Source organism: Leopardus geoffroyi, chromosome A2 (assembly GCF_018350155.1).
Source record: "Leopardus geoffroyi isolate Oge1 chromosome A2, O.geoffroyi_Oge1_pat1.0, whole genome shotgun sequence".
In the NCBI taxonomy this organism is placed as follows: domain Eukaryota; kingdom Metazoa; phylum Chordata; class Mammalia; order Carnivora; family Felidae; genus Leopardus; species Leopardus geoffroyi.
In genome coordinates this window covers 59,313,254-59,335,998 of record NC_059331.1, presented here as the reverse complement: position 1 = coordinate 59,335,998, position 22,745 = coordinate 59,313,254, and the positions used below count along the sequence as shown (strand labels likewise).

The 22,745-nt window shown below is 43.4% G+C and overlaps 1 protein-coding gene across 2 annotated transcripts in view; it reads right to left on the bottom strand.

The window, feature by feature from the left end:
* TXNRD3 (thioredoxin reductase 3) overlaps positions 1-22,248 on the bottom strand; it is a 69,628-nt gene extending 47,380 nt beyond the window's left edge. The window contains exons 1-5 of one of the 2 annotated variants that reach the window (XM_045494040.1): positions 22,093-22,248; positions 6,764-6,824; positions 5,387-5,496; positions 2,895-2,999; positions 2,366-2,438 (exon numbers count right to left, since the gene is read on the bottom strand). In XM_045494040.1, the coding sequence (XP_045349996.1) occupies positions 2,366-2,438; positions 2,895-2,999; positions 5,387-5,496; positions 6,764-6,824; positions 22,093-22,131 (388 nt within the window). In that variant the 5' untranslated portion in view covers positions 22,132-22,248. Of the gene's footprint in view, positions 1-2,365; positions 2,439-2,894; positions 3,000-5,386; positions 5,497-6,763; positions 6,825-6,918; positions 7,060-22,092 lie in introns of those variants that run through there. The other variant, XM_045494039.1, reaches the window with a different exon arrangement.
* Between the last annotated feature and the right edge of the window lie 497 nt (positions 22,249-22,745).

The following is a 22,745-nucleotide window of genomic DNA, read 5'->3' as shown; positions in this document are numbered from 1 at the left end:
AGAAAGAAAAGAACAGTTTTAATGTTTCCTCTGTGTCTGTGTCGGCATGTGTGTGGTTTTACATATGTACAGAGCAGGTGTTGTTGAAACGTGGAAATGACACACTCAGATGGTTATAGGGCCAACCTCACACCCCACAAAAACATACACATGATTGGGGCGCCTGTGTGGCTCAGTTGGTTCAGTGTCCGACTTAGGCTCAGGTCATGATCTCACGACTCATGAGTTTGAGCCCTGCATCAGGCTCTGTGCTGACAGCTCAGAGCCTGAAGCCCACTTTGGATTCTGTGTCTCCCTGTCTCTCTACCCCTTCCCAGCTCACTCTCTGTCTCTGTCTGTGTCTCTGTCTCTCCTTCAAAAATAAATAAACATTAAAAAAAAAAAAAACATGCACATGATTAACTCAAACTTTTTAACTGAGTCTATGAAGGAGACCAGGGATGAGCAAAAATACAAATGTACAGGGGCGCCTGGGTGGCTTAGTTGGTTAAGCATCTGACATCGGCTCGGGTCATGATCTCATGGTCCATGAGTTCGAGCCCCGCATTGGGCTCTGTGCTGACAGCTCAGAGCCTAGATCCTGCTTCAGATTCTGTGTCTGCCTCTCTCTCTGTCCCCCACCCTGCTCGTACCCTGTTTCTCTTTCTCTCTCAAAAAATAAACATCAAAAAAATTTTTTTAAATACAAATATACATATGAATAGTCTTCTGGGGAGAGAATCTAAAACTTTCCTTTGAATCTGACCCCTAAATGGATCAGAGCTGTATTAGATTAATTAGATGGATACCAGACCGAGGGTTGGAACCCCAGCTTCCAGCCCTTATTCTCTGGAAGTCTGACTCCTTCTCTGAGCTAACATTAGGTCCACTGCAAGCTCCCTGGTGACACTACTCTGAATCTTGAACGGAACAAAACAGGCCATGCGGGAGTGCTCCAGTGCAGGGCACGAATCAGAAAATTCTGTCTTTGATCACAGTCTCTCTTCTGGTCATCCAGAGAAGTAGGACATTTCTGGACAGGAGAGAAAGAGGGAAGAGGGCAGGAGGAGACAGGGAGAAAAAAAAGCCAGGTATACACACACATTTTTTAACATCCACGTTACAAGGAAAATCAAGACAGATTAGCTTTACTGTATGAAATTCTAGGCTAAAATTTTTTAGTACATTTGAATTGTAAACACGATTTTCACATTTAAAAAATATTTTTTTTAATGTTTATTTTTGAGAGAGAGAGAAAGAGAGAGTGCGTGCAAGCGGGGTAGGGGCAGAGAGAGAGGGAGACACAGAATCCGAAGCAGGCTCAAGGCTCTGAGGGGTCAGCACAGAGCCCGACACGGGGCTCGAACCCTCGAACCGTGAGATAATGACCTGAGCCGAAGTCGGATGCTTAACCGACTGAGCCACCCAGGCGCCCCATTCACATTTTGTCAGGGTTCTGGCAGGAAACGGATGACACCCTCAAGCTGGGAAACAGAGGAGAGTTTATAGAGAAATGATTACAGGGGTGTGGGCACGAAGAGTGAAGAGGGACAGAACAGCGCCAACCCCACATGAAGGGGCAAGCACACTGAGCACGTGGCACAGCCCACAGAGGGGCGGCCGTGAAAGGGGAGGTGGCCTTCCATACACCTGCAGCGACCACCAGGGAGGGACCAGCAGGGACGGAGTCAGGGAATGAAGACCTTCAACGTCCTCCTTCTGTTCTCCTCCCATGACCACTAACTGGCTGAGCCAGGGGACAAGGCTGCCAATTCGCCAGCCTTCTGGGGCACAGAGCAGGGTAGAGACATGGAGAATGGATCTGACACACGAATGGAAAATATCCAACACAGAATCTGTGTGTTCTATGAAGATGAACGTTCTCATCTTTAGCTGGAAGCCCAACGTGCACTTTACTAAGTGACCTGGACAATCACACACACACACACACACACACTAACCGGACTGACCGTCCTGCCGCTAGGAGAGCAGCTATGAAATTGACACAGAAACACAGACCAGTGTTAAGGCAAGCTTAGGTCAGCACCACATGGTATAAATACACGGTGACTGCAACTAAGTGAAAACGTTAGCACAGGTGTGCAAGAATTATTACAGCACGAGTGTTGGAATATTGGAACCATGGAATTCTTTCTTTTTGCAAAATCTTCCTTAGTGATTTTTGTGTTCCCTTTCCCAATCACCACATGTTAACTATGAGATCTTAGATGAGTTATTCAACCTCACCGAGAGTCACCTGCCTCACCTATGAAACAGGCCGGTTGTACCTCTTGAGACTGTTATGAGGATTAACTAGATTGAAGAAAGCCAAAGATGTATGGAAACAGCAGAAAACAAGTCACAACAACAAGGCAAAAGCACTTACCCCAGGACGTGCCCTGAGGTGATGGGACCACAAAGTCTAGCACCATAACTTTCTTTCCCAAGATGGCAGCTTCCTACAAAAAAAAGGTACAGATAAAGGTCTCGTCATTTTCCTGACAATCCCCCAATTTTTCTCTCCCCGAAAGGAAAAGACTATGTAAGAACACAGCCTTTACTTTTTATTATCACAGTAAAAGCTTGGACTGTAACATCAAAATTGGCTTTTCTAAAGTAGGGGAAGGGGGCGCCTGGGTGGCTCAGTCGGTTAAGCATCCGACTTCGGCTCAGGTCATGATCTCGCAGTCCGTGGGTTCGAGCCCCGCGTCGGGCTCTGTGCTGACTGCTCAGAGCCTGGAGCCTGTTTCAGATTCTGTGTCTCCCTCTCTCTCTGACCCTCCCCCGTTCATGCTCTGTCTCTCTCTGCCTCAAAAATAAATAAATGTTAAAAATAAATAAATAAATAAAGTAGGGGAAGAAGTGCTTATAGCAATCACCAGGAAAATTATCTCTGAGTTTCATTATTTTCATACCTGAGCACACGCAAGGCCACCAGAACCGCCCCCAATGACAATGAGGTCATAATCGTATGTTGAGTCTTCCTGAAGGAGCTTCTGTAACAAACCACTCTGATGTGCCTACAGTGTAATCAAAGGAGAGAGTATGGCATGACCTTTTAAAAACCTGTTTCTTTGTACCCTATGTTTAATCAGCATGGATTGCTTTTCTAAAACTCTTAGAAATAGTCTCTAATTGGACTTTAAGATACAAAACAGATGAACATAAGGGAAGGGGAGCAAAAATAATATGAAAACAGGGAGGGGGACAAAACATAAGAGACTCTTAAATATGGAGAACAAACAGAGGGTTGCTGGAGGGGTTGTGGGAGGGGGGAGGGGCTAAATGGGTAAGGGGCTTAGGGAATCTACTCCTGAAATCATTGGTGCACTATATGCTAATTTGGATGTAAATGACATAATAAATTTTTAAAAAGCACAAGAAACAGTCTCTAATTTATCTAACTTCGAATTATAAATTTATCTAGATGGTATTCAAATAGGGTCCAACTAGATAGAATGTATGCCAAGTACATACATTTTTTGTTCATTATCACCTGACATCTAGACATGTGTCAACCCACAGGTCATGGCTTTTTGTCAGATGAGGTCATGTTCCTTGGTCTAACCATCAAAATATCATAACCCAGTACAGTAAAATATAAAATAGCCAAGCATCATTTTTCAAAATCCTCTATCTTCTGTTCACCTGTGGTAGGCTTTATTTTGAAACTCTTCTGCATCATCAGCAGGATATACACTTTACATTTTTACCTGGTTTCTCATGATTTGACCTAAATTTTGCAGCTTCTTAGTAACCTTCCTATACAACACAAAATTTTGCTTTTTCTTTCAACAGTGGTCACAAAGGCTGGCTCTTGCACAATGTCTCTTGCTTGCTTGGCCTGCCTTTTGAGCAAAGTAGCTTGGGCGAGGGGCCCCTGGGTGGCTCAGCCAGTTGAGCAACTGACATCGGCTCAGGTCATGACCTCCCAGTTCGTGGGTTCAAGCCCCGCGTCGGGCTCTGTCTGACAGCTCAGAGCCTGGAACCTGCTTCGATTCTGTGTCTCCCTCCCTGTCTGCCCCTCCCCTGCTTGCACTCTTTCTCTCCCTCTCTCTCAAAATAAATACACATTAAAAAAAAAAAAAAAGTAGTAGCTTGGGTGAGGTTAGACGTTCAATGTGTGAGGTAACAACAGTTTTCTTTATGTGAAGATGGGAGCTCCATCCACAACGCTGGCTTTAGGGACACCAGATGGCACCAGCTCATCCTGGGAAGCACAGTGGAAAAGCTACTTAACTATGGGACTCAGCGCAGGCCACATGGCCCCCGAAGGATGGCTGTCCCTGGAGGCTTTTGGCACATTCTAAGAAGGACTCCTCTGGCCTCCTGACTTCAAGCTGCCCTTAGGAAACTGTGAATCCTAAGCATCAGCCATGCAAGGCAGCTCCTTTCATAAGAAATGGAATTGATGGGGCGCCTGGGTGGCTCAGTCGGTTAAGCCTCTGACTTTGGCTCAGGTCATGATCTCACAGTTTGTGAGTTCGAGCCCTGCGTCAGGCTCTGTGCTGACAGCTCAGAGCCTGGATCCTGCTTCAGATTCTGTGTCTCCCTCTCTGTCCCTTCCCTGTTCATGCTCTGTTGCTCTCTCTCTCTCTCTCAAAAATAAACATTAAAAAAAAAGTTTTTTTTTAAGTGGAATTCAGAACTCTACGTTCCAGATTCATCTTCTGACATCTTCTCCAGGTTACGAGTGGCAAGACCAGCACTCCCGTAGGTGTTTAGGGATCTCTAGATTAAGGTACATACCTCCATGGGAACTGGGTGATGGCTTCTGGGACTAATGAAGCAGGTTGTTAATAGATAACAATGCTGATCATAGATTAACATACAATGCAGACAATCTATTTTCCCAAGAAAATGTAATTTTAAGTTACAATCTGAAATAGAAGTATTTAATCACTGACTACTACCACTTACATACATACATAAAAACTATAAGGGAACAGGATTTTAATAAAAGTAAGCAGTTATAGAATAAGGATCTAACTTAAAAAGAAACAGCAATCTGGGGGGCCAGGGTGGCTCAGTCGGTTAAGTGCGAGACTTCAGCTCAGATCATTATCTCACAGTTTGTGGGTTCTAGCCCCGCATCAGGCTCTGTGCTAACAGCTCGGAGCCTGGAGCCTGCTTTGGATTCTGTGTCTCCCTCTCTCTTTGACCCTCTCCCACTCGCTCTCTCTCTCTCTCTAAAATAAACATTAAAACAAAAATGAAAAAAAAGAAACAGCAATCTCATCTATCACTACTTTCAAGATGATCTGAGAACTCTCTTACATGCTTTTCCATTTTACAACTTCCAAAAGACAAATGAATAGACTCCTAAAAGCCATTCTCACCCCTTTTGAATAAATGTGAAAACAAACTTTGAAGAAACAGCATTAAAAACATATAATACTATTATTACCTGGAAAGTTCGATCGCATCCACCCATATGCACTTTATTCACAAAAATATTGGGCACAGTTCTCTGATTAGTGATTTCTGACAGCATTTCTTGAACATTGGCCCCATCATCTGAAGAATAAAAACTTAAATATGTAAAAACATTGAAAGGGTTCCAAACTTTTGGGAGTTGAACAGAAGTGTTACAACACCAAATGCTCACATGCACACACCCATAAAAGGTCAGTATTTACATATTTATATATTATATAACTTCACAAAATGATGACTCAAGAAGAGGAAACACCCACATATTTTCAAAGGAAACAAAGAATAAAGGCAAATCTATAAATTCATTTAAAACAAATCCTTCTAAATTAGATTTTGACGCATTATTCAATGGCCATGCCAAGACAAATAGGTAAGAATCCTCTTTAAAGAGCAAATATCAAGATATAATCTGCTTCAACCGTAATAACTCAGAAAATACTTCCTATAATTACATGTGAAAAATCTTTATGACCCATAGTCCAAGTGTATCCACCACCCCGAAAAATAAAACAAGGCCACGACTACCTCTGACTCCCCTATTTGGTATACGCCGTAGAAAAGTCTCAAAGATTCAGGAACATTTCACTTGTTAAGGAGACATGGCTAAGAGGAGTTGGTAAAGTCTGGTGGAGGCAGACACCAAACTGTTTTCAGTTTACCACCCTGGTTCCCACCCTTGTAGACCACATGTGTAAAGTGCTCAGTTAATATTAGCTAGGTGGATGAGAGATGACAAGAATTCAAAAGCGTAAAGCTGAAAAGTTCCTGTGTTTCCCCTCATGGCTAATACAATCAGGAAGTAAGGGTAGTTTCTTTTCATTTATAACAGCTTAATCTATTTTGCCAGAAAGTTGGCAGATACTTATGACATGCCTTGAAGGGTTTCAAGGTTAGCCGCTTATACATCTTCCTCCTGCTCCCTTCCCTCAAATATGAAAAGCATATAAATAAAAAAAAACTGGGGGCGCCTGGGTGGCTCAGTCGTTTAAGCGTCCAACTTCGGCTCAGGTCATGATCTCACTTTGTGAGTTCGAGACCCATGTCAGGCTCTGTGCTGACAGCTCAGAGCCTGGAGCCTGCTTCAGATTCTGTGACTGCCTCTCTCTCTGCCCCTCCCCTGCTCACGCTCTGTCTCTCTCTCTCAAAAATAAATAAACATTAAAAAAAAAATCTACACCCAATTATTTGTCGTGTAGTGTTCTATTTTCTGCATGGTTGAATGTAGACAAAGACGGCTCGCCTAACCCAAAGAGACAAGAGTAAATTGAACTGAACAAAGCAAACGGCAGGTAGTTAGTCTTGTTGATGTTTACTACAAACAAAAGTATACACTACCCATCCTACTTACCAACTTGATCAAGTTCCAAGATATTACACTGAACGCCCAAAGAAGAAAACAGTTCTTTAACCTGTAACAAAAATGTACCTGGGTTTTACACTCAGGAAGATTCAACAGAGCTACAAAATATGGCATACAGGTGTTCGAAGTAGAGGTCCAGTTACCTAATCGCAGTCAAAGTAGTATTTTAAGGTCCCCTTTTCACCATCACTTAACACCCTTCACGCCCTCAGCCCTCCAGACAAAGCCCAGATGTTCCACTTCCGGGACAGAGGCACTGGGAGCTTGGCAGAACCGCTCCCTGGTGAAACACCCACAACTGGTGAAAACTACTAAAGAAACAATCATTTAAAGTCTCTGGGAATTGTCCCAAGGGCACACAGCAAATGAAGCATTTAGTCAAGCAACTCTGGTAGATCAGAGTCATGACCTGCACCCTCCCGCCCCTGCCCCTAGGTCAGCTAGATAGAAGCTCTATTTCAAGTGTGAACAAGAAAATGAGGTTCCCTAATCCCTGAAATCCCTGGCACCAGAAGGGGCAGGCCACTGGCATTTCTTAGTCTCCCCACCGCTCGGAGTGGCAAAAGCCACCATTCGTGGAGAATGTGGCTAACGACACAGGGGCTCCGTTCCTCCCTTCTTTCACCCAGCCCCCACTCACAGATCAAAGGCTCTACCCCCAGCCAAAAATACTGTACAGCAAGGTTTCGGGCTGGGAGAGGTAAGCCAACAAGACCAGAGGCTATAGTCCGCACCCAGAACCCCGCTCATAAAGCAGGGTTGTCACGCCAAGAGAATCAGGTCGCTGTCCCACCCCTAGGTCTGGAGCAAGGTCTCAGAGATTTTGCCCAGGGGAAGAGGTAACCTAAGATCAGAGAGGCCAAAGCTCTATCCAAAAGAAAGGACTTTATTTGAAATAGACTGGGGGGGGGGGGAGGGGGGGGGAGGCAGGGAGGTCAAAGTCTAAAGGCACTCTTGAAAACAATGAAGATTCTGGTGGTAAGAAAAAAGGAGGCTGGTAGCTTCCTGAGAGTAACAGACAATTGCAAGCCGGCAAGTTTACCAAAGAAAGCCAAGAAGCTTTGGCCAATAGCCCCTCTAGGGTCAGAATGAGTCACAAATAGGCTTCAAAAACTACCCCTGCAAAGGGGCCCAGACCTCACTGGACAAGAGCGTGGACAAGGCTTCGGCTCAGGTCATGATCTCACTGTTCGTGAGTTCGAGCCCCGTGTCAGACTCTCCACTGTCAGCATAGAGCCTGCTTCAGATCTTCTGTCCTCCCCTCTCTCGGCCCTTTTTCTCTCACACTCTTTCTCTCTCTCTCTCTCAAAATAAATAAACGTTTTTTAAAAAGTCCACTGGAGTGCCTCAACATAGATTTAAACTGGCAAAAGAAAACAATTAGCATACTTGAGGATACATCAATAGAGATTGTGCAACCTGAAACCACAGAGAAAAAAGAAGGGGAGAAAAATGGATAGTGTCAGAGAAACATGTCAGAGAAACTGAGCACACCAACATACACAGGATGAATATGAGAAAAAAAGAAAGGAGAAGGAAGTTTTTTGAAGAAATGTCTAAAAATGTCCCCAATTTGATAAAAAACAGTAATCTACATATCCAAGAAGTTCAACAATCTTAAAGTAAGATAACTTAATAGGAAACGGGTCAAAGATCTACAGCAATGAAGTGTATGCCCAATGAAGAAAACACCGAATTTAAAATGGCAGAAAATCCTGCGGCATTTTTAATGGCGTGTAAGTCACCCACTCCTTGATGTTTCAAGGCACAGTAAGAGGTGAGCAGCAGCCTGGACCCCAGTTCCGTTCCACAAGATGGGGAGAGCACACAGCCCAACTGTGCATGTTCTAACTCAAGGGCTGCCTTAGGGATCGGTCTCTGTGATGCCTAACTCAGAGTTCAGATGGTCAAAAGTGGCTGGGATCTTAGGCTAGTGGAAGCCATGAGGAGCAGTGGGGGTCACTCACGAAAACTGAAAATGGACTACAAATCTGCAGACAATTGGGGGCAAGAAATTACAGGCAGGAGACTACAAGATAACAGCTAAGGTCCCAAGTAGAAGCAGGGGAAAGACTCTTGAGGAATTTAACACACCTTAAAGATTTTTTTTTAAGTGTATTTATGTATTTTGAAAGACAGCGAGAGAGAGAAAGGGAGAAAGAGAGAGCGTGCACCCACGCACAAGCAAGAAGGAAAGGGGCGGAGAGAGAGGGAGAGAGAGAGAATCCCAAAAAGGCTCCATACTGTCAGTGCAGAGCCTGACATGGGGCTCGAACTCGCAGTGAGTTCACGACCTGAGCCGAAATCAAGAGTTGAATGCTTAACTGAATGGGCCACCCAGGCGCTAACATACTTCAAAACAGCCCTGTATACGGGCGCCTGGGTGGCCCAGTCAGTTGAGCATCTGACTTCGACTCAGGTCATGATCTCACGGTTCACGAGTTTGAGCCCCGCGTCGGGCTCTACACTGACAGCTCGGAGCCTGGAGCCTGCTTCGGATTCTGTGTCTCCCTCTCTCTCTGCCCCTCCCCTGCTCATGCTCTGTCTCACTCTCTCAAAAATAAAGGTTAACAAAACCAAACCAAAACAGCCTTGTATACAGGAAAATTGAGCCCACGTGTGAAAAGCACAGACAGGACCAGGGAAGACAAATGTCCAGAAAAGGCCTAAAAAGATGGCAAGACTTCATGCTGCACTGATTGTGAAGTTCTCCCCCAGCATGAAGCCACTCTGCAAAGACTATGACAGGTAGCTGCTTTATATGCTGAATTTTCAACATATGCATACAAAGAAATAAAAGAACATATGCATACAAAGAAATAAAAGAACACAACCCATTCAAAAGAAAATACAAATCTCCAAAAACATCCTGAACAAATACAGCCTTCAGATTTACTTGACAAAGACTTTTTTTTTTTTCATTTTTTTTAATGTTTATTTATTTTTGAGACAGAGACAGACAGAGCATGAACAGGGGAGGGTCAGAGAGAGAAGGAGGCACAGAATCCGAAACAGGCCCCAGGCTCCGAGCTGTCAGCACAGAGCATGACGCGGGGCTCGAACTCATGGAGTGTGAGATCATGACCTGAGCTGAAGTTGGCCGCCTAATCGACTGAGCCACCCAGGCGCCCCGACAAAGACTTTAAAACAACATTTTTTTAATGTTTTATTTATTTTTGAGAGAGAAACAGAGACAGAGACAGAGTGCAAGTGGGGGAGGAGCAGAGAGGGAGACACAGAATCCAAAGCAGGCTCTAGGCTCCAAGCTGTCAGCACAGACAGAGCCCGACATGGGGCTTGATCTTGCGAACTGTCAGATCATGACCTGAGCCGAAGTCGGACGCCCTAACCGACTGAGCGACCCAGGCACCCCTTACAACAACTATTCTAAACACAAAGAGAAAAATACAAAGAGTTAAAGGAAATCAGGAAAATGATACAGAAGTAAAAAGAGATTATCAACAAAAGATAAGAAATAACCACACAGAAACTCTAAAACTGAAAAATCCAATGACTGAATTGAAAAAGTCACTGGATGGGCTGAACGGAAAACTCCCAACACACAGAAGAAAGGATCAGTGAATTTGAAGATGGGGCATTTGAAATTACTGTGAGGCGCAAAAAGGAAAAAGAATGAATAAAAATGATCACAGAATAAGAGATTTAAAGGACATCATAAAGTAGAACAATATATACATTACAGGAATTGAAGAAAGAATCATAGAGCTTATTTGAAGAAATCATGGCCAAAAACTCCCCAAATTTGAGGAAAGACATAGATATACAAACACAAGAAACTAAAAGAAAACCCAAAGGAAAAGCCCAAAAAGACCCAAACCAAGAAACACTGTAATCAAACTCTTGAAAGACAAAGACAAGGAGATGATATTGAAAGTACCAAGAGCAACGTAACTTACAAGTAACAAGTACAAGGAATCCTCCTAAGATTATTGGTGGACTTTTCAGTCAAAACCTTGTAGTCCAGAGGCAGAGGGATGAAATAAAGTGTTAAAAGGAAAAAACCATCAACGAAGGATTCTATGTCTGACCACAAACCAACAAACCAACAACACAAACAAAAAAACCCAATCCTTCAAATATGAGGGGAGGGGCACCTGGGAGGCTCAGTCGGTTGAGCATCCAACTTCGGCTAGAGTCATGATCTCATGGTTTGCAGGTTTGAGCCCTGCATCAGGCTCAATGCTGACAGCTCAGAGCCTGGAGCCTGCTTGAGTTCTGTGTCTCCCTCTCTCTCTGCCCTTTGCCAGCTCACACTGTCTCTCTCAGAAATAAATAAACATTAAAAAAAAAGGTTTTTTTAAATATGAGGGGAGAAATTAAGACTTTCCCAGATAAACAAAAATTGAGGTAGTATTAATACTAGGCCTGCCCTACAAGAAATGCTAAAGAAAGTCCTTCAAGTTGAAATGAAACAATGTTATTTGGAAATTCAAAGCCATATGAAGACGCAAAATTCTCCAGTAAAGCTAAACATATGGACAAATATACAAACAAGTGTTATTATGATTTTAGTTCATAATTACATTTTTTTAATGTTTATTATTTTCAGAGAGAGAGCAAGCATGAGCATGAGAGGGGAGAGGCAGAGAGAGAGAATCCCAAGCAGGCTCCATGCTATCAGCACAGAGCCCAACATGGGGCTCAGTCCCATGAACTGTGAGACTATGACCCGAATGGAAACCAAGAGTCAGACACTTAACTGACTGAACCACCCAGGTGCCCTCATAAGTACATTTTCTTACTCTTCTATAAGGTTTAAAAAAAAAAACCCAATAGCATAAAAATAACTATAAATCTATAGTAATGGATACATATATATAAAGATGTAATCTGTGACACTAACAATGTAAAAAGAGGCAGAACTACCAAGGAGCAGAGTTTTTGTGTGTGGCGAAGTTAAGTTGCTATCAGTTTAAAACAGGTAATACCTTTAGGATGTTATATATAATCCCCATGGTAGCCACAAAAATATCTAGCAAATATACACAAATGGACATGAGAAATGTCACTACAAAAAAATCAACTGAACACAAAAGAAGACTGTCAGAAAGAAAAGAATGGACAAAAAACCTGTGAGTTATCCAGAAAACAAATACAATGGCAAAAGTCCTTCCCTAACAATAATTACTTTAAATATAAATGGATTAAACTCTCTAATCAAAAGACAAAGACTGTCAGACTGGATAAAAAGACAAGATCCAATATCATGCTGTCTAGAAGAGACTCACTTTAGAGCTAAGGACATACATAAATTCAAAGTAAAAAGACAGAAAAGAGGGGCGCCTGGGTGGCGCAGTCGGTTAAGCGTCCGACTTCAGCCAGGTCACGATCTCACGGTCCGTGAGTTCGAGCCCCGCGTCGGGCTCTGGGCTGATGGCTCAGAGCCTGGAGCCTGTTTCCGATTCTGTGTCTCCCTCTCTCTCTGCCCCTCCCCCATTCATGCTCTGTCTCTCTCTGTCCCAAAAATAAATAAACGTTGAAAAAAAAAAAAAAAGACAGAAAAGATATTCCATTAAATAGTAACCAAAAGAGAGCAGGGATGGCTACACTGATATAAGACAAAATAAACTTTAAATCAAAACTGTTATAACAGACTAAAAAAGACATCATAGGGGCACCTGGGTGGCTCAGTTGGTTAAGCATCTGACTTCAGCTCAGGTAATGATCTTGCAGTTTGTGGGTTCAAGCCCTGTGTTGGGCTCTGTGCTGATAGCTCTGCTTCAGATTCTGTGTCTCCCTCTCTCTCTGCTCCTCCCTTGCCTGCGCTTTGTCCCTCCCTCTCTCTCTCAAAAATAAACATTAAAAAAATTTTTTTAAACATCATATAAGGATAAAAGAGTTAATATGCCAAGATGATGTAACAATTATAAAAACGTATCCACCAAACATCAGAGCTTCAAATATATGATGCAAACCCTAAACAAACTGAAGATAGAAATGGACAGAATTATAATTATAGTAAGAGACTTTAATATTCCACTTTCAAAACTAGATAGAACAACGAGACAAAAGATCAATAAGGAATCAGAGGACTGAAGAACACTGTAGACCAAATGGACTTCATAGACATATTACGAAATACTGAATCCAAGATAGGCAGAATACACATCTCAAGTACACATGGAACATTCTCCAGGGTAGACCATATGCTAGGCCACAAAACAAGTCTTAATTAAGAAAAAAAAAATGAAATCATAAAAAGTATCTGTTTTGATCATTGTAGAATGAAACTAAATATCAATAGCAGAAAGAAAACCAGAAGGTCCACAAATACGTGGAAATTAAACCAATACATTCTTAAACAATGGGTCAATGAAGAAATCACAAGGGAAATTAGAGAACATCTTCTCAAAGGAACATACAACATACCGAATAAAACAGTAAAATTTATGGGACCCAGTGAAAATAGTGATTAAAGGAAAATTTATAGCTGTAAATGCTTATATTAAGAAAGAGAGAATATCTTTTTTATTTTGTTTTTATTGATTTTAGCAAGAGAGAGAGAGAGAGAGAGAGAGAAAGTGCAAGTGTGGGAGAGGGGCAGAGGGAGAGAAAGAGAGAATCTTAAGGAAGCTCCACACTCAGTGCAGAGCCCAATGTGGGGCTTTATCCCATGACCCTGGGATCACGACCTAAGACTAAATCAAGAGTCAGATGCTCAGCCAACTGAGCCACCCAGTCACCCCAAGAGGAAATATCTTAATAATCTAACTGTACAATTTAAGAAACTAGAGAGTATAACTAAACTCCAAGCTAGCAATGGGGAGGAAATGACATAAAGATAAACAAAATAGAGATAAACAAAATAGAGAATAGAAAATAGAGAATAGAAAAACAATAGAGGAAATCAACAAAACCAAGAATCGGTTCTTTGAGAAGATCCACAAAATTGATATAACTTTAGCTACAATGACTAAGGAAAAAACAGAGAGGACTCAAATAACTAACATCAGAATTGAAAGAGCAATACTACTGTTTTTACAGAAAGAAAAAGAATTACAAGAGAGTACTATGAACAACTGTACATTACAAATTAGATAATCTACATGAAATCTATAAATTCCTAGAAACACACAATTTCCTAAGACTGAATCATGAATAGTGAATGGAAATAGACCTATAATTAGTAAGGAGACTGAACCTGCAATCAAAAGCCTCCCAACAAAGAAAAGCCCAGGACTAGATGGCTTCGCTGGTGAATTCTACCAAACATACAAAGAAGAAGAAACACCAATCCTCCTCAAACTCTTCCAAAACATTGAAGAGGGTACACTTCTAAGCTCCCTCTAAGGTTAATGCACCATTACACTGATACCAAAGCCAGACAAAGACACTACGAGAAAACCACAGACCCTGATGACTAGTGATGCAAAAATCCTCAACAAAATAATAGCAATAAAAATTCAACAGTATATTAAAAGTATTATATACCATGGCCAAGTGGGATTTATTCCTAGAATGTACGTATGGTTCAACATGTAAACACAGATCAACATAATACACCACATTAACAGAATGAAGGAAAGAAACTACACAATCATCTCAATGAATACAGATACAGCATTTAAGAAAATTCAACATCTTTTTCATGACAAAAACACTCAAAAAAACTAAGAATAAAAAAAACTACCTCAACATGCTGAAGACCATATACGAAAAGCCCACAGATAATACCAAACTTGACGGTGAAAGATTGAAAGCATTTCCTCTAAGATGAGGGGCAAAACAAGAATGCCCGCTTTCACCACCTCTATTCAATGCAGTACTAGAAATCCCAGCCAGAGAAATAAGGAAAAAAAAAAAAAGAAATAAAAGGCATCAAAATTGGAAAAGAAGTAAAACTCTCTCTGTTCAATGATTACTTATACGTATAAAACCCTAATGACTGTACCCAAGAACTGTTAATAAATTCAGCAAAGTTGCAGAATACAAAATCAACAGCAAAAAAATCAGTTGCTTTTCTACATACTAACAACGAACAATCTAAAAGAGAAATTAAGACAAAAACTCCACTTACAATAGCATAAAGAAGCATACTTAGGAATAAACTCAGGAAGGAGGCAAAGACTTATACTCTGACAGCTATCTGTTGCTGAAAGAATTAGACACCGATAAATGGAAAGAAATCCCATGTTCATGGAATAGAAGACTTTACATTGCTAGCACTAGCTACAACAATCTACATATTTAGTGTAATCTCTATCAAAACCCCAAAAACAAATTTTGCAAAAATAGACAAATCCATCCTAAAATTCATACAGAATCTCAAGGGAAACCTGAAGAGTCAAAAACACCTTGAAAAGGAATAAAGTTGGAGGTCTCACACTCCCTGATTTCAAAAACTGCTACAAACTTACTGTAACCAAAACAGTACCATACTGGCATATAAACACAGACATACAGATCAACAGAAGAAAACAGGAATTTCAGAAATAAAGTCTCACATATAAGGTTCAATGACTTTTTGACAAGGGTGCCAAGACCATTTAATGAGGAAAGGACAGTCTTTTCAACAAATGGTGCTGAGAAAACTGGATGGATATCCAGCATGCAAAAGAACGAAGTTGGAGCCTTACCTAACACCACAAAGATTAACTCAAAATGGATCAAAGACATAAACATGAGAGCTAAAACTATAAACCTTCTTAGAAGAAAACATAAGGCAAAAGCCTTACAACACTGGATTTGGCAATGATTCTTTCAATATGATACGAAAGGCACAGGGAACAAAGAAAACAGACAAATTGGATCTCATGAAAATTAAAAACTTTTGTGCATCATAGGACACTATCAACGGAGGAAACTGTTGAGTTCCACTTGCAAATCACACACCTTGTAAGGGATTCACATCTACAGTATATAGAGAACTCCTAAAAGTCAACAACAAATAACTCAATTTAAAAACTTGACACAGCACTTGAATTGACATTTCTCCAGAGAAGATATTAGCCATTATCAAACGGCCAATAAGGACGTGAAAAGATAGCCATCAGGGAAATGCAAATCAAAACCACAATGAGATGCCACTTTGTGCCCATTAGGATAACTATTATCAAAACAAAAACAAAACAAAACAAAAAAACAGAAAATAACAAGTGTTGGCAAGGATTTGGAGAAACTGGAAACTGTTGGTGGAAATGTGAAATGGTGTGACCACTACGGAAAACAGCGTGGTAGTTCCTCAAAAATTAAAAATTGAACTACCATATACACGATACAGCAATTCCCATCTCCGCGTATATACCCAAAAGAACTCTAAGGAGGGACTCAAACATCAATTTGTACACCCCTGTTAACAACAGCAACATTCACAATGGCCTAAAGGTGGAAGCGACCCAAGTATCTGTCACTGGAGGAACACATATAATGGATTATTCAGAAAAGAAATTCTCTCAGGCTACAACGTGGAGGAACTTTGAGGATACTGTGCTCAGTGAAATAAGTGAGTCACAAGAAGGCATATCTTGCATGATGTCACTTATATGAGGCAACTAGAGTGGTTCAATTCGTGGAGACGAAAACAGAATGGTGGTTTCCGGGGCTCGATGGGAAAGGGAATGAAGAATTTAGCTGGGGAAGATGAAACAGGTTCTGTGGACAGATGGCAGTGATGATGGTTGCACAGTAATGGTTAAAACAGTAAAATTTATGTTATATATATGTTACTGCCCCCCACAAAGCTGACAACGGATGTATGAAATTTTAACACACAAACATATGGATTCAGGACTGGGGAAACATGGCTTAAAGTTAATTTGGGGAAGAAGTTTAAAACCTCAGGGTGCTTCTGTGGGGCACCCAGGTGGCTCTGTCAGTTAAGCATCTGACTCTTGGTTTCAGCTCAGGCCGTAATCTCACAGGTTGTGAGTTTGAGCCCTGTGTCCGGCTCCCAGCTGGTAATGCGGAGCCTGGTTGGGATTCTCTCTCTCTCCCTCTCTCTCTGTCCCTCCACCACTCATGTGTGTGCATGCTCTCTTTCTCTCTCTCTCTCTCAAAAAAAATAAATAAACTTAAAAAAAAAATCAGGGCGTTTTTTCCACTCTAGTTTGGGCCATTATCCTAACAGTAACGTCTCCACTCATCTAGCTGTTTCCACAGTCTACTCTTCATACCATTGCCAGATTTCAAATGACAGACCTCTTCACTCCTCTTCTCAAAAGTCTGAGATGACTCTGCCCACATCATTAAGTCCACGCTTACCTAGGAGCACTTTAAGGTCTCCTAAATATGACTTTAAGTGTAAATTTCCAGCCATTTTCCAATTACTCTCCTGATTCCTATCATATCCCCTCCGTTCAGCCACACACTATTTTCATTTCAGCATCTCCTACTTTTGCTTATACTAATTCTTTGGCTAGATGTTCTTTTTTACCTAAAGATATCCAATGTATCTCTCAAGAAACAGCTTACATACAATTTCCTGAAAATTTTCCGATCTGCCACACAAGCGATTATCTTTGCCTCTCATTCCCTTTTTTTTTTTTTCCAGTCACTTCTTGCAGGACAGGAGAGCTGGCTGATTACTGCTCATTGGACTATGAGTTCTCAGTTTATTCATTTTTGTGTTTCCACAACACTAAGCTCCCATAATGCTTATTGAATAATATTAGTGGCCCAATCAAGGAAGAAACCTCTCCGCTTGATTCCACACAGATGTTGAATAAGGTGTCCAATTTGGGGTGATACATTTCAAAGGTTCATAGTCAAACTTTTGTACAATCAAATTAGTGAAGGGTCAAGTATACAGATAAATGATATGAGTACATAAAGAAAATGGGCTGGGGGCACCTGGGTGGCTCAGTCAGTTAAGCATCCGACTTTGCTCAGGTCATGATCTCACAGTTCCTGGGTTCGAGCCCTGCGCCAGGCTCTGTGCTGACACCTCAGAGCCTGGAGCCTGCTTCAGATTCTGTGTCTCCCTCTCTCTCTGCCCCTCCCCCGTTCATGCTCTGTCTCTCTCTGTCCCAAAAATAAATAAACGTTGAAAAAAAAAAAGTTTAAAATAATAATAATAAAAAAAAAAGTGGGCTGCCTGGCCAGGTAAGAAAAACGCTGAGAGAAAATACCAGAAGATCGATCATTCAAGTAAAAGCAGATTTCCTTTTTTTTTTTTTTTTTTAATGTTTTTTATGAGAGAGACAGAGCATGAGCAGAGGAGGGGCAGAGAGAGAGAAGGAAACACAGAATCCGAAGCAGCTCCAGGCTCTGATCTGTCAGCACAGAGCCCAAAGTGGGGCTGAAACTCACAAACTATGAGATCAGGACCTGAGCCGAAGTCAGAAGCTCAAAGGACTGAGCCACCCAGGACCCCCAATTGGCTCAAGTTCTAAAAAAAAATCTAACAATCAGAGCTATACAATTATGTAATGAGACTGAAACTAGTTGCCACATTATTGGAAGTGTTGATAAACACAGGATGCAGGATCATTTGTCCTAAGATTTTCTTCCTCAGCAAAGGTTCGACTAGAATGATCTAAGACCATTTATTTATTCAATGCACGTTACATGCCTGACACTATTCTAGGCCCCAGTGATACAACAGTGGACAGGTACCTTTCTGATCACTTGGCCCTTTTATAAGCTCCAAAGGACAACTTAAAAAGAGCAGAGATAGAAGGCAACGCCTGGAAACAGATCAATGCATACAGAAGAATGTGATGGTCATGATGAGTGAGCATTCAAAGTAGCACAGAAAGGGGACGCCTGGGTGGTTCAGTTGGGTAAGCCTCTGACTTCAGCTCAGGTCATGATCTCACGGTTCACAACTTCGAGCCCTGCGTCAGGCTCTGTGCTGACAGCTCAGAGCCTGGAGCCTGCTTCCGATTCTGTGTGTGTGTCTCTCTCTCTGCCTCTCCCCCGCTCATGCGCTCGCTCTCTCTCTCTCTCTCTCTCTCTCTCTCTCAAAGATACATAAACATTAAAGCAACAACAACAACAAAGTAGAACAGAAAGGATGGACTCTCCAATAAATGAAACAGTGATTATCTGGTAAGTCATAAAGAAGAAAACCAAACTGGATCTCCACTCACATCATCAGCATCAAGTACAGGTAGAATAAAGGTGTGAGAAGGTGTCAGAAGCATGCTCCAAAACTTTCAGGAGCTAAAACAGGAGAGTATCTTTATGACCTCGGAGGTAGAAACAGGTTTCTTAAAGATGATACAAAAAGCACAAAGGAAAAAGAAGTGACAGACTCAACTACATTAAACTTGGCAAATTTCAGTTAGCTGAAAAATCTCACAATCAGAATGAAAAGAAAAGTCAAATCTGGGAGACTGCCAACACATATATCCAAAGGATCAGCACCCAAAATATACAAAGAACAGCTATGAATCAGAACAAAAATAAACACCTGACAGAGAAATAAGCATGAGATGTGAATTTCATAGAGAGGAAACCCAAATGACCTGTAAACACATGAGAAGATGTTTACCTTATTGGGGAAATTGAAAATTAAAGCCACAGAAAACTACCATTTCATAACTGCCAAAATGGCGATCATTAAATGTCTCAACAGTTGGCAAGAACTTAGAACAAGGGTAACAGTTATATACTGCCAGCGGTATAATCACTTGGAAAAACGTCTTGGAGTCACTTAGGCAAGGTCAGCTTCAAGATACCTACTCTAAGATAAAGTGTTACATACTTGCACATAGCTTACTTGCAAGAAAAGGCACAGCTGTACTGTTTTCAAGAGCAAAATACTAGACACAGCACAATCAATAAAATGTGGTATGATTCATCCTAAGGATTACAGATATGAAAATTAACAAACCACAGCTGCAGATACTAACACGCATGAATCTCTAAAACATAACTGCTGAGAGGAAAACTGCAAAATAATACATATGTATGATTTCTACTTTCATAAAGTACCAAAACAAGCCAAATGCAACAAAATATCATTTAAGGATATACATGTATTGGGGAAAACTGTAAAGCAAAGCAAGGAATTTTGGACAGTGGTAAACCCCAGTGGGGGTGGGCTGGAGGGGGAGGGAGGAGTATGTTAATAAAGGGAAACCTCACTAAAATGTAGTTGGGGGGTTCAGGAGGGATAGCTCTCACACCCTACCACTCCCCATCAATTGCAAACCCCAACAAGAAGGAGAAGGATATTGCTCAGATACTATCACTACCCCAGCAGAAAGAAAAAAGCCTTTCTCAGCCCCAGGGAACAGCCTAGCCGTACAGCCAGTGAAAAGCCATCATGCTCGGAACCCCCAGTTTACCCCAGAGGACTTTTTGTTTACAATGGCCCTGCCAATCTCCCCCTTCCTCTATAAAAAAGCAGCCCTCTCCTCTGTTCAGATTTGCCTATGGTTTTTTTTAAATTTTTTTTTTTTCAACGTTTATTTATTTTTGAGACAGAGAGACAGAGCATGAACGGGGGAGGGGCAGAGAGAGAGGGAGACACAGAATCGGAAACAGGCTCCAGGCTCTGAGCCATCAGCCCAGAGCCCGACGCGGGGCTCGAACTCACAGACCGTGAGATCATGACCTGGCTGAAGTCGGACGCTTAACCGACTGCGCCACCCAGGCGCCCCCAGATTTGCCTATGGTTTTGCCTGTGGTTTCATGGTAGTTTGCTTGTCCTGGACTGTAATTCTGCTCTTCTTTTTTTTATTTATTTTTTTTTTAACGTTTATTTATTTTTGAGACAGAGAGAGACAGAGCATGAATGGGGGAGGGTCAGAGAGAGAGGGAGACACAGAATCTGAAGCAGGCTCGAGGCTCTGAGCTGTCAGCCAGACTTGGGGCTCAAACTCAGGAGCTGTGAGATCATGACCTGAGCTGAAGTTGGACGCTTAACTGACAGAGTCACCCAGGTGCCCAAGACCATTTGTTTACTGTTTATTTATTCTTGACAGGGAGAGCACGAGAGAGAGAGAGAGAGAGAGAGAGAGAGAGAGAGAGAGAGGCGCGCGCAAGCGATAGCGAGAGAGAGCGCGCATGAGCAGGGGAGGGGCAGAAAGAGAGGGAAACAGAATCCGAAGCAGGCTCCAGGCTCTGAGCTGTCAGTAGAGCCCAACCCGGGGCTCGAACTGGAAAACCACGAGATCACAACCTGAACTGAAGTCGGAGCCACCCAGGCGCCGCGGACGGTTTTCAACGTTTATTTATTTTTGGGACAGAGAGAGACAGAGCATGAACGGGGGAGGGGCAGAGAGAGAGGGAGACACAGAGTCGGAAACAGGCTCCAGGCTCTGAGCCATCAGCCCAGAGCCCGATGGGGGGCTCGAACTCACGGACCGCGAGATCGTGACCTGGCTGAAGTCGGACGCTTAACCGACTGCGCCACCCAGGCGCCCCAACGGGCGGTTTTATTTTTAAGGTTAGCAGTAAGGAGGAAGAGGCATCCAAGGTTTCCAAAACACAAGTGTTTCATTATCCTTTAAGATGTATATGCATGATGTACATGTTTTATGAAACAATATAAGGCAATGTAAACCTGAAAATAAACCTGAAAAACGTAGCTTATAATTTGATAAACCTAACCTAATAGTTTATGTTTTTTCATATTCCATGTATTATTATTTCAACTTTTTGATAATATGCAGTTCAAAGTACTGAAAGTCCCTGTTTGTACAGATGGGTTTCTCTCACTTGGGTTCGTTTCTACACGGGTCATTTTTCCACTAAAAACAAATGTGCCCAGAAAAACAATGCTGTATTCCCAGCTAGCCCAACGAAAGTTAAGGCAGTGGGCAAGACAGCTGAAATTACCCATCACCTGCTACCATCCTCGCACCCTTCCTGATGTTCGTTTAACAAGATGTGACAACCAAGGTTAGGTGGGGTTCTGTAACCTGGTCAAGGTCACGCAGTTAGGAAGTGGGATCTGAATCCAGCTTTAGTCTACTCCCACGTCCTGGCCTCTCCCCACACCACCCTTTCACCAAGCAAAAAGTTTGTGGAAATGCCTTTATCTCTCCAAATAAGCTCTTGATAAAGAAGCCAACGTCAGGCTAACCGCCAGGAGAAGAACCACAGGCCGAGTCCCGAGAACAAGTATTGACTCCCAGGCCCGGAGTCTAGGAGGTCGGCCGCGTGGCCGTCCCTCCCGCGGTGCCAAAGGGACCAAGCCACAGGGCCTGTCACCACCACCGCCGAGACCGCGCGCGGCATCCCGGCTCCCGTCCAAGGGCCGAACCGGCTGGCGCTCTGTCCGCAGGGTCGCGGAAGGGATGAGCTGCCTGGACCCCGGGAGACCCTGCTTCCCCCGAGCTCCCACGCCCCCAGCAGCCAGCCGGCCCGACCCCCCAACCCGCCGGCCCCGCCCCCGCCCCGCCTACCCGCGTGCAGTGCGGACAGTAACTCTTGCTGAAGATCATCACTCGGTTACCCTCGATTAGGCCCAAGAGGCGGCGCCGCAGCTCCTCGCGGGCCTCGGAAGACGAGCGGCCGGTGCCGGGAGACGACAGGCGGGCGCGGCGCCCCGGCGGCGAAGACACAAGCACTCCGCGGACGCTGCCCAGGCGGCGGTTGGGGGCGGTGCCCACCTTCACCGGCCCCGGCGAGGTCTGCGCCCGCGGCGGCGGTGGTGGCGGTGGTTGCGCCAGGGCCTCGGTGTCGCTCCCGGCCTGGCCGGACTTGCTCAGGGACCGAGAGGCTGGCGGCGGCGCCAGAACCGGGCCTGGAAAGGGGGAACCGTGAACACCGCCCACGCCACGGACTGGCCACAAGTTAGCCTGACCGCCGCTCGCGCCGCCCCGCCCCCGGCGCCGCCCCGCCCCCGGCAGGCCACGCCACGCCCCCGGCGCCGCCACGCCCCCGGCGCCGCCACGCCCCCGGCAGGCCACGCCACGCCCCCGGCACCGCCCAGTGCATGCGAACTAGGCCGCTACCCTAGCCGTAGGGGAGTCGCTTGACCTTCCGGAGAGGTTAGAGGTCAAACCGCCCATCCTCATTATCCATTTCGTTTGCACATATGGGGATGGCTTCCCAG